Source organism: Phocoena phocoena, chromosome 17 (genome assembly GCF_963924675.1).
Source record: "Phocoena phocoena chromosome 17, mPhoPho1.1, whole genome shotgun sequence".
NCBI classification, from domain to species: Eukaryota; Metazoa; Chordata; class Mammalia; order Artiodactyla; family Phocoenidae; genus Phocoena; species Phocoena phocoena.
Window position 1 is genome coordinate 72,352,520 of NC_089235.1, and position 15,118 is coordinate 72,367,637.

Consider the following 15,118-nt stretch of genomic DNA (forward strand, 5'->3'; position numbering starts at 1 on the left):
AAATGATCAAAGTAAACAGGTTCTGAGCAATAAAGCCAACAAGATCGAGTTCGTAGGCTTTTTGGTCTGTACTTTGACTAGAAAAGGCCTTTTCCGCCTGCTTTCTAGTTTAAAATTTAAAAATCAGCTATAGATACTACTATACACGAGGATCTCCAGTTGGAGTATTTTTCCTCTCTCATCAACTCCACTGAGGTATTTATATCAATTTCTTTCCTTAGCTCTCCAATGCTTTGCAGATGTGTTCCAGAGCATAAAGCAGGTGTATAGGAGATTTATCAGGATCCTCAGCCAGCTCGTTCACGGCAGAGTTTTAAAAATTAAGAAACACAACAATAATGCACTTGGAATTTTCAGGCATAAAACTGTACATGGTTCAAAGTTTCAGGAGACACAGAAATAACTAAGATTTCCATACATCAAGGTCACGTTTTGGATGCCAAGAAAACGAAATATAACATTACACACTTGAAAGCATAATGATGTTCTGCTTTCAAATACACACAAAATGGCATTCTTATTAGGCTCATCAAGTTTGCTAAGAGTGGTCAGATATATTCTCTGCAGAGCAAACGTGTCATTGAAACCATCGTATGACCAACACCACACATTCTGCTTCTTCAAGTCTCCACTCGGCCTCACTTACTTGGGCTCATTTACATTCAGGGCTCTCCCATTCTCAGAGATCAGCACCCTGGGTGGTTTCACTTTCTTCTTTTTTTCACTTAATATTAGGGATAGGTGGGAACAAGGGGCGGGAGAGAGAAAAAAAATAAACAAAGATAATATAAAAGCAATTAATGTGTGAAACAGTTTAAGAAAAATTAATCAGGTATTTGTGAATACATCAGCAATTCACTGTGATGAAGTCCATTGATGGGAACTGACAATCGAGCCAAATTTCTGTGTGATTATATCTATATCTGTAAAGCGAAAATGTGACCAAGACAATTTGCCAGATAATTCGAATGGGGGAGAAAACTCCTTTTCATGAGATAGCCACGAATATTTAAATGAGTATTTTATGCATGATTTACTCAGCTAACTGTTAATTCCCCATTTGTGTATACATCTACTTTAGTTAAAATTACAGTTTTTAAAATGCCAAATAGAATCTATTTTATAGAAATAAAAATACCAGTACATAGGACCGACATAAAAGGATGTCTATCACGGCATTATCTACAGTGGCAAAACCTTGGAACCATCAAGAATGTCCATCAATGGAGGAATGAATGGATTAACTGTGGTACATTCATGCTATGAAATATTTTGCAGCTATTGAAAAATGTGTTCACTCTTTACCTACTCGTCTAGAAAGTTATAGAAAAGTGTTGATGATGATTTAGTGAGAATACATAAAATCTAAGTCCACTTTTGTTTTTAAGACAAGACCCTCAATCCTACGTTTGCAGAAATCATTTATATGATTGTAGCATGTGGAGGAAGTTCTGGTAGGATGGACCCAAGCCTGCTAACTCTTATTACCACGAAGGGGCAGAGATAGGAGGAAAATAAATGGAGCAAAGAGGAAAGATTCATGGAATAACATGAAAGAAAATGTAGAACATAAATTCTGTTTACTTAAACACCTACTGAAAATACATAAAAAACTTTAAAAAGGCATATATGGACAAGCTCTAGAAGATCAGATGGACAAATCTGTTTAGATGACAGAACTGCAGGCAATTCTTTTTTTTTTTTTTTTTTTTTTTTTTTTTTAGGTAAGAAGTGGATTTATTTAGAGAGAAACACACTCCACAGACAGACTGTGGGCCATCTCAGAAGTCAAAAGGCCCCAGGTTACAGGGTGGTTAGTTTTTATGGGCTGGGTAATTTCTTTTTTTTTTTAACTTCCTAAATTTTGTTTGTTTATTTCTTTTTATACAGCAGGTTGTTATTAGCTATCCATTTGATACGTATTAATGTATACATGTCAATCCCAATCTCCCAATTCATCCCACCACCATCACCCCCCCCCTTTCCCTCCTTGGTGTCCATACGTTTGTTCTCTACATCTGTGTCTCTATTTCTGCCTTGCAAACTGGTTCATCTGTACCATTTTTCCAGATTCCACATATATGCATTAATATACAATATTTGTTTTTCCCTTTCTGACTTACTTCACTCTGTATGACAGTCTCCAGATCTATCCACGTCTCTACAAATGACCCAATTTTGTTGCTTTTTATGGTTGAGTACTATTCCATTGTATACATGTACCACATCTTCTTTATCCATTCATCTGTTGATGGGCATTTAGGTTGCTTCCATGACCTGGCCATTGTAAATAGTGCTGCAGTGCACATTGGGGTGCATGTGTCTTTTTGAATTATGGTTTTCTCAGGGTATATGCCCAGTAGTGGAATTGCTGGGTCATATGGTAATTCTGTCTTTAGTTTTTTAAGGAACCTCCATACTGTTCTCCATAGAGGCTGTATCAATTAACATTCCCACCAACAGTGCAAGAGGGTTCCCTTTTCTCCACACCCTCTCCAGCATTTATTGTTTGTAGATTTTCTGATGATGCCCATTCTAACTGGTGTGAGGTGATACCTCATTGTAGTTTTGATCTGCATTTCTCTAATAATTAATGATGTTGAGCAGCTTTTCACGTGCCACGGCCATCTGTATGTCTTTTTTTTTTTTTTTTTTTTTTTAAACATCTTTATTGGGGTATAATTGCTTTACAATGGTGTGTTAGTTTCTGCTTTACAACAAAGTGAATCAGCTATACATATACATATGTTCCCATATGTCTTCCCTCTTGCGTCTCCCTCCCTCCCACTCTCCCCATCCCACCCTTCCAGGCTGTCACAAAGCACCGAGCTAATATCCCTGTGCCTTGCGGCTGCTTCCCCCCAGCTATCTACCTTACTACGTTTGTTAGTGTGTATATGTCCATGACTCTCTCTCGCCCTGTCAAAACTCACCCTTCCCCCTCCCCCTATCCTTAAGTCCGTTCTCCAGTAGGTCTGCGTCTTTATTCCTATCTTACCCCTAGGTTCTTCATGACATTTTTTTCCCTTAAATTCCATATATATGTGTTAGCATACGGTATTTGTCTTTTTCTTTCTGACTTACTTCACTCTGTATGACAGATTCTAGGTCTATCCATCTCATTACAAATAGCTCAATTTCATTTCTTTTTAAGGCTGAGTAATATTCCATTGTGTATATGTGCCACATCTTCTTTATCCATTCATCCGATGATGGGCGCTTAGGTTGTTTCCATGTCCTGGCTATTGTAAATAGAGCTGCAATGAACATTTTGGTACATGACTCTCTTTGAATTTTGGTTTTCTCAGGGTATATTCCAAGTAGTGGGATTGCTGGGTCATATGGTAATTCTATTTGTAGTTTTTTAAGGAACCTCCATACTGTTCTCCACAGTGGCTGAACCAATTCACATTCCCACCAGCAGTGCAAGAGTGTCCCCTTTTCTCCACACCCTCTCCAGCATTTATTGTTTCTAGATTTTTTGATGATGGCCATTCTGACTGGTGTGAGATGATATCTCATTGTAGTTTTGATTTGCATTTCTCTAATGATTAATGATGTTGAGCATTCTTTCATGTGTTTGTTGGCATTCTGTATATCTTCTTTGGAGAAATGTCTATTTAGGTCTTCTGCCCATTTTTGGATTGGGTTGTTTGTTTTTTTGTTATTGAGCTGCATGAGCTGCTTGTAAATTTTGGAGATTAATCCTTTGTCAGTTGCTTCATTTGCAAATGTTTTCTCCCATTCTGAGGGTTGTCTTTTGGTCTTGGTTATGGTTTCCTTTGCTGTGCAAAAGCTTTGAAGTTTCATTAGGTCCCATTTGTTTATTTTTGTTTTTATTTCCATTACTCTAGGAGGTGGGTCAGAAAGGATCTTGCTGTGATTTATGTCATAGAGTGTTCTTCCTATGTTTTCTTCTAAGAGTTTGATAGTTTCTGGCCTTACATTTAGGTCTTTAATCCATTTTGAGCTTATTTTTGTGTATGGTGTTAGGGAGTGATCTAATCTCATACTTTTACATGTACCTGTCCAGTTTTCCCAGCACCATTTATTGAAGAGGCTGTCCTTTCTCCACTGTACATTCCTGCCTCCTTTATCAAAGATAAGGTGTCCATATGTGCGTGGGTTTATCTCTGGGCTTTCTATCCTGTTCCACTGATCTATCTTTCTGTTTTTGTGCCAGTACCATACTGTCTTGATTACTGTTGCTTTGTAATATAGTCTGAAGTCAGGGAGCCTTATTCCTCCAGCTCCTTTTTTCGTTCTAAAGATTGCTTTGGCTATTCGGGGTCTTTTGTGTTTCCATACAAATTGTGAAATGTTTTGTTCTAGTTCTGTGAAAAATGCCAGTGGTAGTTTGATAGGGATTGCATTGAATCTGTAGATTGCTTTGGGTAGTAGAGTCATTTTCACAATGTTGATTCTTCCCATCCAAGAACATGGTATATCTCTCCATCTATTTGTATCATCTTTAATTTCTTTCATCAGTGTCTTATAATTTTCTGCATACAGGTCTTTCGTATCCTTAGGTAGGTTTATTCCTAGATATTTTATTCTTTTTGTTGCAATGGTAAATGGGAGTGTTTTCTTGATTTCACTTTCAGATTTTTCATCATTAGTATATAGGAATGCCAGAGATTTCTGTGCATTAATTTTGTATCCTGCTACTTTACCTAATTCATTGATTAGCTCTACTAGTTTTCTGGTAGCATCTTTAGGATTCTCTATGTATAGTATCATGTCATCTGCAAACAGTGACAGCTTTACTTCTTCTTTTCCGATTTGGATTCCTTTTATTTCCTTTTCTTCTCTGATTGCTGTGGCTAAAACTTCCAAAACTATGTTGAATAAGAGTGGTGAGAGTGGGCAACCTTGTCTTGTTCCTGATCTTAGTGGAAATGCTTTCAGTTTTTCACCATTGAGGATGATGTTTGCTGTGGGCTTGTCATATATGGCTTTTATTATGTTTAGGAAAGTTCCCTCTATGCCTACTTTCTGGAGGGTTTTTATCATAAATGGGTGTTGAATTTTGTCGAAAGCTTTCTCTGCATCTATTGAGATGATCATATGGTTTTTCTCCTTCAATTTGTTAATATAGTTTATCACATTGATAGATTTGCGTATATTGAAGAATCCTTGCATTCCTGGAATAAACCCCACTTGATCATGGTGTATGATCCTTTTAATGTGCTGTTGGATTCTGTTTGCTAGTATTTTGTTGAGGATTTTTGCATCTATGTTCATCAGTGATATTGGCCTGTAGTTTTCTTTCTGCAGGCAATTCTTCATCTTGGATTTCTGTTGTTCTTTTAATACAGATTTTATGTCATTTAGCTTTATTTTATAATGTAAATTTATTCACATTTTTCTGGATCTTAAACTGGGTTCTCAGGTCCAATTAAGTTCATGTTTCCATGAACTACATTATTCTCCATGACACAGGACAATTAGAGGGCATTCAGAAGAGGAAAACATCTCAGGAACCCATTAGATCGTGCAGACTACAGCACACTGAACAGAATGACTTGGATAACTAGTATCTGTAAACCAGGCCAGGCTCTTATTTGACACATTTAAAGTTGTTAAAAAGCTAAGGTCATAGAAACAAAACCCTACCTAAAATGCCAAGATTCATGACATCCTAAAGAAGGGTTAGTAGATGACACTTCAACAAAAAGCTGAAATTAGAAAAAGCAAAGTTTGTGTGTGATAGCTAACACAGATTTAACACAGATAATGGGTAAAACAAGGTACAATCATGAAAATGTACTCCATCACTCTCAATGACAGGATAAAATGGAATACCTTAATTTTTCTTGGTCTTTCCGTTGTTTTTCCATATGTCTCAGAGTTTCCAATCTAGATTCGGGGGTATACAAAGAGGGCTTATTCCAGAATTCCAGGTCGTCTTCACCGTTGTCTAATTTCTTTTTCTTACATCCCCCTTCTTGTATTTCTGGTGCCTGGATGTCGTCTTTGCTCTCTTCAGAAGATGGGCTAGAAAAGAACACAGGGCACGTTAAAACCAATAATAATGGACGTTTGAGTTTCATCCTGAATGCTGCCCCTTAAATATCTATATTTTGTGTGTGTGTTATCTTCTTACCTTTGAATGACAAAATGTGTCTGAAAGAGAGCCTATCTGAGCCAAGTTGGAGGAAATTAGTGCCACAGCATTGGGGCAGGCCCACCTCATCTATCACCAGGAATATTGTAGTAACCAGGTTCAAGGGTTCATAGACCTGGCCGATGTGAGTCACCTGGGGAGCTTTATACACAGTACAGATTCCTGGGCTCCCACCAGAGTCTCTCCAGTTGATTTGAAGTGGGGTCCAGGACCCTTGCTTTACAATATTTTGCAGGAGGTTCTGATGATCAGACAAACTCAGGGACCACTGGGCCTTAGCAATCACTCCACCTCCAGTCTTGCACGCTTCAATTCCATCCTCCACCCTGCTCCCAGAGGAATCTTTCTTAAAAATGTAATCATATTATTTCCAGGCTCTTTAATGATTCTCTACCTCTAAAATTCTCCAGTGGGATACATGAGATCGCCCATGGTATGGCCTCTAACTACTCCATTTTTCATGGATAACTTTGGATTTTGTAGCTTTATATGGCAACGGTGCTCTGCTCTCTTTTTTATTCATGTTTTGTGGACTGTCAGGGAATTACATGATGTCTCTGTATGGCATCAAATAAGTATTATATGATATTCAACATTCATTCAACATGGATTCAAGTAATATTTATTGAGTGTCTTTCTGTGTGCCAGGCAACAGAGAGACAGCCCTAGTCAAGATAGACAGCAACACTACTTACAGGAGACTCTATTCTAGCAGAGAGAAAAGGACATCATTCAAACAGCACACAATTAGGTTTCTCCTCTCACCTCTCCCTAGAATATGCTCTGTTACAAAATGACATTAAATGAAAAAATCTACAGGAAGCCTTTAGTACCAAGTATGGCAAATAGTAAGTACTCATTAAATGTTAGATTTTGTTATTACTGAAATGAGATGACACAAAATGCCCATTTAGTTGACCTTCAAATAAGATGCTTTTTGAAAGGAGGGACAAAAACTACCAGAATATGAAATTTAAATAGTATAAACGGAACACAGTAAAATCTGCTTAGATACCTTACGTATTATAAAATGCAACTAGACCGTTTTATAAGCAAAATAGAGCAAATTACTGAAAATAAATGCTTTGCCACATAGTTATGGTTCTTTACAGTACTGGAAAAAAAACAACCTATTAAGGGAATCTGTAATATTCTACAATATTTTAGCTAATGGTCACTGAAATAATTGGTTTCATTCTCATTAAAAAAATTTTGTTTGGCAAACAGAAACAAACTCACAGACATAGAAAACAAACTTATGGTTACCAAAGGGGAAAGGTGGGGGGAAGGATAAATTAAGAGTTTGTGAGACAGATACACACTACTATATATAAAATAGATAAGTAACAAGGATCTACTGTGTAGCACAGGGAACTATATTCAACATCTTGTAATAAGCTATAATGGAAAATAATCTGAAAAAGAATATATATATATAACTGAATCACTTTGCTGTACACCTAAAACTAACACAACATTGTAAATCAGCTATACTTCAATAAAAAATTGAAATAAAAGTATGTGGACAAAGTGAGTTTGTTCTAGAAATTCAAGGATGGTTTAATATTGAAAAATCTATTAATGTTAATTCAACACAACAACAGGAAAACATGATTATCTCAAAAGATGCAGAAAAAGCATTCAATAAAAATCCAGTATCCATGATGATAAAAGCTGTTCATCAACTTGGAATAAAAGAAAACTAACTTAATTCTACCAAAGTCTCACAGGAATCATTATACTCAATGATGAGGAATTGGAAACCTTCTTTAAAAGTCAGGAACAAGATAACGGACGCCCATTCTTACCGCTATTATTCTACCTCGTACTGGAGGCTCAGCAGGCACCATAAAAAATAAAAAGCAGAGGTAGAAGGACTGGAAAACAATTTTAAGTTGCTGTTTATTTAAAAAATGGGTTTTTCTACATACAAAACAGAGGATAATCTACAGACTAACTGTTGCATCTTTTTAAAAAGTTCAGCAAGATTGCATAATACAGTATCAGTACACAGAAACCATTTGTCTCTATATACATCAGAAAGACCCAATTAAAAGCCTATTTTTGGGCTTCCCTGGTGGCGCAGTGGTTGAGAATCTGCCTGCTAATGAAGGGGACGCGGGTTCGAGCCCTGGTCTGGGAGGATCCCACATGCCGTGGAGCAACTAGGCCCGTGAGCCACAACTACTGAGCCTGCGCGTCTGGAGCCTGTGCTCCGCAACAAGAAAGGCCGCAACAGTGAGAGGCCCGCGCATCACAATGAAGAGTGGCCCCCGCTCGCTGGAACTAGAGAAGCCCTCACACAGAAACGAAGACCCAACACAGCAAAAATAAATTAATTAATTAATAAACTCCTACCCTCAACATAAAAAAATAATAAAAATAAAAAAAAATAAAGGAGTACTCCACAAGATGGAATCATTTCAATCAATTAAAAAAAAGCCTATTTTTAAAATCCCATTCTACAAGATACTTAGAAATAAATCTAATAAGAAATGGTGTAAAACCTTTATAGAGAAAAATTATAAAAACTTATTGAAGGACTCAGAAGAAGGTCTAAATAAATAGAGTTATTACAAAGTTCAGCAAGGAAAGAATCAATGTCCTGAAGATGTCAACTTTCCCCTTATTAACGTGTAAACTAAATTCAATTTCAACCAAAATTACACTAGGGATCTGGGAGGAATTTGAATGGCAGATTCTAAAATTCTCACAGAAGAGTAAAAAAGAGTCAAGAGCCAAGATAATTTTGAAACACGAAAATATCTCCTACCAAAGATCAAGATTTATAGAAATTGAAACCATGTGGAGGTACTCCCATGGAGGAGTCCCGAGAGCCCAGAAATGGGCCCATGAATCACAAGAAGAGGGTATATAATACGGGAGAAGAATAGCACTTTAATCAATAGGGCACAAACAAACAAACCTGTGTGGGAAGTGATTAGCACCCTACCCCACACTGCTGTGAAGTTATTCCAGATAGACAGATATGACACTGGGGTATTGAAAATTTTCATAAACAAGATCAGAAAGGATAAACGTAAGTTTAACTACATTAAGACTTCTAAATTCTATAAAACAAGCACTTATCAAAATTAAACACAAGTCACAGACAGAGAGAAGATACTTGCAAAGCTCATAAGGACTAAAAAATTTGCATCTAGAATATAAAAGAACTATCAATTAGTAAGAAAAAAAAGTACAACTTATTTAAAATAGGTGGAGGTCTTGAATAGAAGAAATCTGAATAGCCAATAAACATATAAGAAGACATTTAAGGGCTTCCCTGGTGGCCCAGTGGTTGACAGTCCACCTGCCGATGCGGGGGACATGAGTTCGTGCCCCCGTCCGGGAAGATACCGCATGCCACGGAGCGGCTGGGCCCGTGAGCCATGGCCACTGAGCCTGTGCGTCCGGAGCCTGTGCTCCACAACGGGAGAGGCCACAACAGTGAGAGGCCCGCGTACCGCAAAAAAAAAAAAAAAAAAAAAAAGAAGACATTTAAGATACTGAAACTCACTCATCATTCTAGAAATTCAAATTAAAACATTAGATGTTATTTAACAACCAACTTGATTAGCCAATGTTTTAAGAGATCACATTATCTACTATTGGCAAAGATTAGGAACTCTTCTATACTGCTGATATATAAGTTAAAATTAGTACACTTTAAAAAACAATTGGGCAATGCATATAAAGTCGAAAAGATGTTTATAATTAATATGTAGCAACTGCTGAATACACTACAGAAACTTCCATACTAGCACAAGGAGATGTGTGCACCATTGTCTGAAAAAAACAAGAAAGGGAAAAGCACAGATTGTTGGAGCTGGTGCATATTCTGATTGGTCAGGAATGAAGAATTGCTGCTAAATATTTTGAATATGACCTCTGGGATAAACTGTGGTTTATTCCTTCGATGGAATTTTACTGCCCAGTTAGAATGAATGAACTAGTTCTATGTGTCTTCATACGCACAAATCTCAAAAACATAATACTGAATGAAAAGCAAAGCTGCAGAAAGATATTCATGCTAAACAACAACAACATGAAACTACTCTTGTTTAAGGAGGCATAATTACGTAGTAAATACATGACAGTATGGATGGGATCAACATTATACCAAACACACACTAACTTTAGGATGGTGGACACCATGGAGGATGAAAGGAGGAGTGGGAAGGGGGAGAAATACTTAAGGAGCTTCTCCTCTATTGATATTTTATTTCTCATTTCAAAATAAAAGATCCAGGGACATCCCTGGCAGTCCAGTGGTTAAGATTTTGCGCTTCTGCTGCAGGGGGTGTAGCTCTGAAACCTGGTCAGGGGACTAAGATTTTGCGTGCTGTGCGGCACGCCCGAAAAAAAATAATAATGAAGTGGAGTGAAGTGAAATGAAATAAAATAAAAGAAGATCCAAAGCAAACATGCGAACTATTGACATTTATTATTAAGCTGCCTATTTATTTTTCTAACATTTATGTACATCTGAAATATTTTATAATTATTATTTTCTCAAGCTTAAGAGATTCTGTTACAAAATATTTAAAGCTTTTGTTGTGTGGAATCAAATCACCTGACTATAGGTGCAATTCTCTTAAAATAAGCAAGAATGAAAAATTCATGCTTGTAAAAATGACCAATTAGGGGCTTATTAATCCCATTAAAGATGTATTCATTACATAATTCACAAAACAGAACATCTTATGATGTAATCAAAATTACTCAATTTATAATAATGTGATTTGCATTTAACTTTTCTAAAATATTCCTACTTTATAAATCAAAGTACACCTGTTAATTTATCTTTCCTGTGCATCTTTTAGAGAGATTTGTCTGAAGATAATTTTAGATGCAAATTAAAGTTGCTAGTTTGAAACGGCTTTAAGGGAGGCAAGCCTTGTCACAGAATTGTCACAAACAATGGGATGAACATACATCGTCTTCACCCAAAATTCACATCATAATTTATTCTTCAAATCAGTTGTCTGGAATATAAGTGAAACTGTGAACACCTTGGGAAGAGAACTTTTTTAACACAAGTTAACTAGAAAGTACACTCTATTAAGTTACATACAGAGTAGTATTTAGTGGTTATTCAATGTTCTTTCCTGCATTGTGGTAACATACAGCCCTTCACAACAGGAAACGAAAGGTTTTTATTTCTGCTTTTTGGTTTTGTCTTGTTGTTTTTACTCATACTGTACAAGTAAGAAGTAAATAAAACAGGAGGATATTGACAATTTTTTAAAAGAAAAAAAAAGTTACATACAGAGTAGCACTGATGTCTGTGTACCAACGTCCGTCAAAGCCTGTGTGCCTTCCCTCCCTCTCGCCTTCGTTTTCCTCCTCCTGCAGTTTCCTCTGAGCCTCCTCCTTGTCCTTGGCTCGTTTGAGGCAGTAAGCTTTCTCCTGCTCTCTGATTTGTTGTTCAACTGCTGGAAAGTCCTGTAATGCCTGAATCCTTTCTGAACGCTCAATTTCTTTACCATCCAACCACTGGAAAAAAAAACAGCCAACACAGTGCATTTATTCCAAAGTCACCATTTGAATCAGCCCCAAGCAGACTTTGCTTGCAAGATGAGAAATAATAAATTATGCACCTTAGTGATATGGAATTAAAAGCAAAGCAATTAATGGGAAACGTCAGAAACTTTGATCTAAATCAATGTTTACTTCATACAATTAACACAGTTTACAAAGTATCTTTACTGGTAATAATAAGTAGGTCTCCTGTTGAAACTGATTATTAATGACAAGCTCCCAAAATATAGTAATTTTATAACTGCTCACGATGTAAAGAATTTCAGTGCCTCAAGTCAAGTCCTCAATGCTCTCTACGGAAAAGGGCCTCGTACATCACACAAAATTGAGCTCTATTGCAAATGAGCCCATGTTCTACCCTTGACAAGACATGTAGAGTGTATTATTAATTCTTATGGTCACTGTTTCCATCTGGTACCTCTATAGGGATTGTTCCAAATTGAAATATTAAAAACACCAACCCAAAACCTGAAGGTTCAAAGCTACCAATTTAGAGATGCCTACTTATTTACTGAGCCTTTTTCTACAAAGAGAGGTGAGGTATTTAGAAAAGTGTGGTAGGCAGAATAATGGTCCCCCAAGAATGTCCACTTTCTAATCCCTGTGAATGTTACCTTCCATGGTAAAAGTGACTTTGCAGATACGCTTAAGTTAAGGATGTTAAAATGGGGAGATTATCCTGGATTATCTGGGTGGGCCGGATGTAATCACATGGGTCTTTATAAAGGAAAGAAGGCAGCAGAAGTGTCAGGGTCAGAGTTAGGGAGAGGTCTGAAGATGCTACACGGCTGGCCTTCAAGATGGAGGAAGGGGCAGGGACTCAAAAATGCAGGCACCCTCTAGAAGCTGAGAAATGCAGGGAAACAAAATTTCCTCTGAAGCCTGCAAAAGGAGCAGAGTCTTGCCAACACCACAATCTTAGATTCTGACCTCCAAAACAAAGAGTATATATTCGTGTTGTTTTAAACCACTGAGTTTGTGGTCATTCATTACCACAGCAAAAGGAAACTAACACAAACAAATACAAAACACACAAAGATGGAGTTAAATATGAATTTTAAAAAATTATCAGGAGCAGTTATGGGCTTCCCTGGTGGTGCAGTGGTTAAGAATCCACCTGCCAACGCGGGGGACACGGGTTCAAGCCCTGGTCCTGGAAGATCCCACATGCTGCGGAGCAACTAAGCCCGTGCACCACAACTACTGAGCCTGCGCTCTAGAGCCCACGAGCCCCAACTACTGAAGCCCACGCGCCTACAGCTCGTGCTCCGCAACAAGAGAAGCCACCACAATGAGAAGCATGCACACCACAGCGAAGAGTAGCCTCCACTCGCCGCAGCTAGAGAAAAGCCCACGTGCAGCAACAAAGACCCAACGCAGCCAAAAAAATAAATAAATTAAATAAATAAATTAAAAATAATAAAAAATAAAAATTATCAGGAGCAGTTAATTAAAAATCAAAATTATAATGTCACTATTTGGAAAAAAAATAATTTAAAGTAGGTTTTAGTCATAAGAACTCATATGGCTGCTGTAGATGGGCGGCAGAATTGGCTCTGAGCTTGCTGGCGGCCAAAGCAAAACAGAAAAACATCATCGGTGAAGCGATTTTTGCTTTCTTTACTGAGAAAATATACTCGTTTCTAGCCTCTCTCTAATTCTTGGTTCTAAAACATATTTCTAAAGTAGAGTTTCTTGGTGGAGATCTTGAGAGATGTCACGCATTGTTTCTGTAGCAACATGTCCATACATAACAGTCTTCACAAAGCTGTCTCTTCTAAGATCCTTCAGTGAAAGGTGAGGCCATAATGATAAAATCGAATTCAATAAAACCTATTATTTAAGGTGATAAGTAATTGTGGTCTAAGTACTTATCCTTTTTTTTTTTTTTTTTTGGTAATTAACCTCGTTTAAGCTAGGGTTAAGATCTAAGCAATTCTGGGCCTGTGGTTAAGACTCTGAACTTCCACAGCAGGGGGCGCAGGTTCGATCCCTGGTCAAGGAACTAAGATCCCACATGCTCCACAGAGCGGCCAAAAAAAAAAAAAAAAGATCTAAACAATTTGGAAAATTCTGGATAAATATAATTTCTTTCACTGGAATTTTGATGAACATTGCAAAGAAGGTGATATATTCTCTTACCTGTATCTGGGATGTAAGGATTTAAGTATTAACTTTATATATATACATATATAGTATTATATATAACATATATATATATATTTCCTTATACTTGGGTTAAGTAAACATTGATATAATTTAGACCTACTGTTTCTAAAAGATTATGACCAATAAACCCCTTGTCACCAATACAGGCAGGAAGCAGATGACCTCATACTGGGAACTGATGACAAATTTGAGATGGTGTCACATGCATGCCAGCACCTGTTCTCAGGGCCTTCTTGTTGGATCTCAGGTTTCTGAAGACTTTTGTTAGGTAGTTTTCAAAATTGGCCTAGGTTTTCTTCAGTCCAAAATCACAGCTGAATTCAGAAGGCCTGATGAACTGAGAGATTAAGTTTTAGGCTATGCATTGCAGTATTCCTTGATCTTCATTCACTTAAGAGTTCTTGCAGCACAGAGGCAGACTGTCTACGTTTCTTGATAATAATTGCGCGTGTGCTTCCGCAAAGAAGAGAAGGAGAAGCTAAGATTTATTGAGGGTCTCGAAGAACTTCTTTAAAGTAGGAATTATTAACCCATTATAGATGAGAAAAATGAGGCATGCAACTCACCGGCAGCAGAGACATGAGTCCTATCCTGGTTTGTCTGCTACAGAACTTTTCCCACTAGGCTACAGTGCCTACTTACCACCTGGAGTGGCTCAGACACTAGGAGGAGGATACTTGAAAAGGGCTGAATCTCCTCACACCTCTTGTGCATGTCTGTCTAAATAACTACTCTGTTGTTATGACTTAAATTGTGTTTCCCCCCAAAAAAGTTATGTTAAAGTCCTGACCCCCAGTACCTCAGAACGTGACCTTATTTGGAAACAGGGTCCCTGCAGATGTAATCAGTTAAGATGAGATTATTCTGCAGTAGCGTGGGCCCCTAATCCAACATGACTGGTGTCCTTAAAAAAAGATGGGAGTGACGCTTCCACAAGCCAAGGAAAGTCAAAGCTTGCCAGGACCCACCAGAAGCTGGGAGAAAGGCATGGAACAGATGCTGCCTCACAGACTCAGAAGCAACCAACCCACACCTTGGTCTAGAACTCCTAGTGTCCAGAACAATGAGATAAATTCCTGATGTTCAAGCCACCCCATTTGCGGAACTTTGTTATGGCAGCCCTAGGAAAATAATACATCTGTTAATGCAACTCCTGTCAAGTAGATCACAAACTTTCAATGGAATGGTAACTAAGACTCTAAACTGTATCAAGCTGTTTTTAAATACTAATAAACACATTTATGAATACCATATTTCAAAGGGAGGCTGTTGCCTGTT

The 15,118-nt window shown here is 37.5% G+C and overlaps 1 protein-coding gene across 3 annotated transcripts in view; it reads right to left on the bottom strand.

Annotated features, from left to right (window-relative positions):
• Window positions 1–15,118, bottom strand: part of DNAAF11 (dynein axonemal assembly factor 11) — an 81,174-nt gene that overhangs the window by 39,354 nt on the left and 26,702 nt on the right. For all 3 annotated transcript variants that reach the window (XM_065895410.1, XM_065895412.1, XM_065895411.1), the window contains 3 exons: window positions 11,400–11,626; window positions 5,806–5,997; window positions 647–724 (listed from right to left, as the gene is read on the bottom strand). In XM_065895410.1, coding sequence (XP_065751482.1) covers window positions 647–724; window positions 5,806–5,997; window positions 11,400–11,626 — 497 coding nt within the window. The remainder of the gene's footprint in view (window positions 1–646; window positions 725–5,805; window positions 5,998–11,399; window positions 11,627–15,118) is intronic.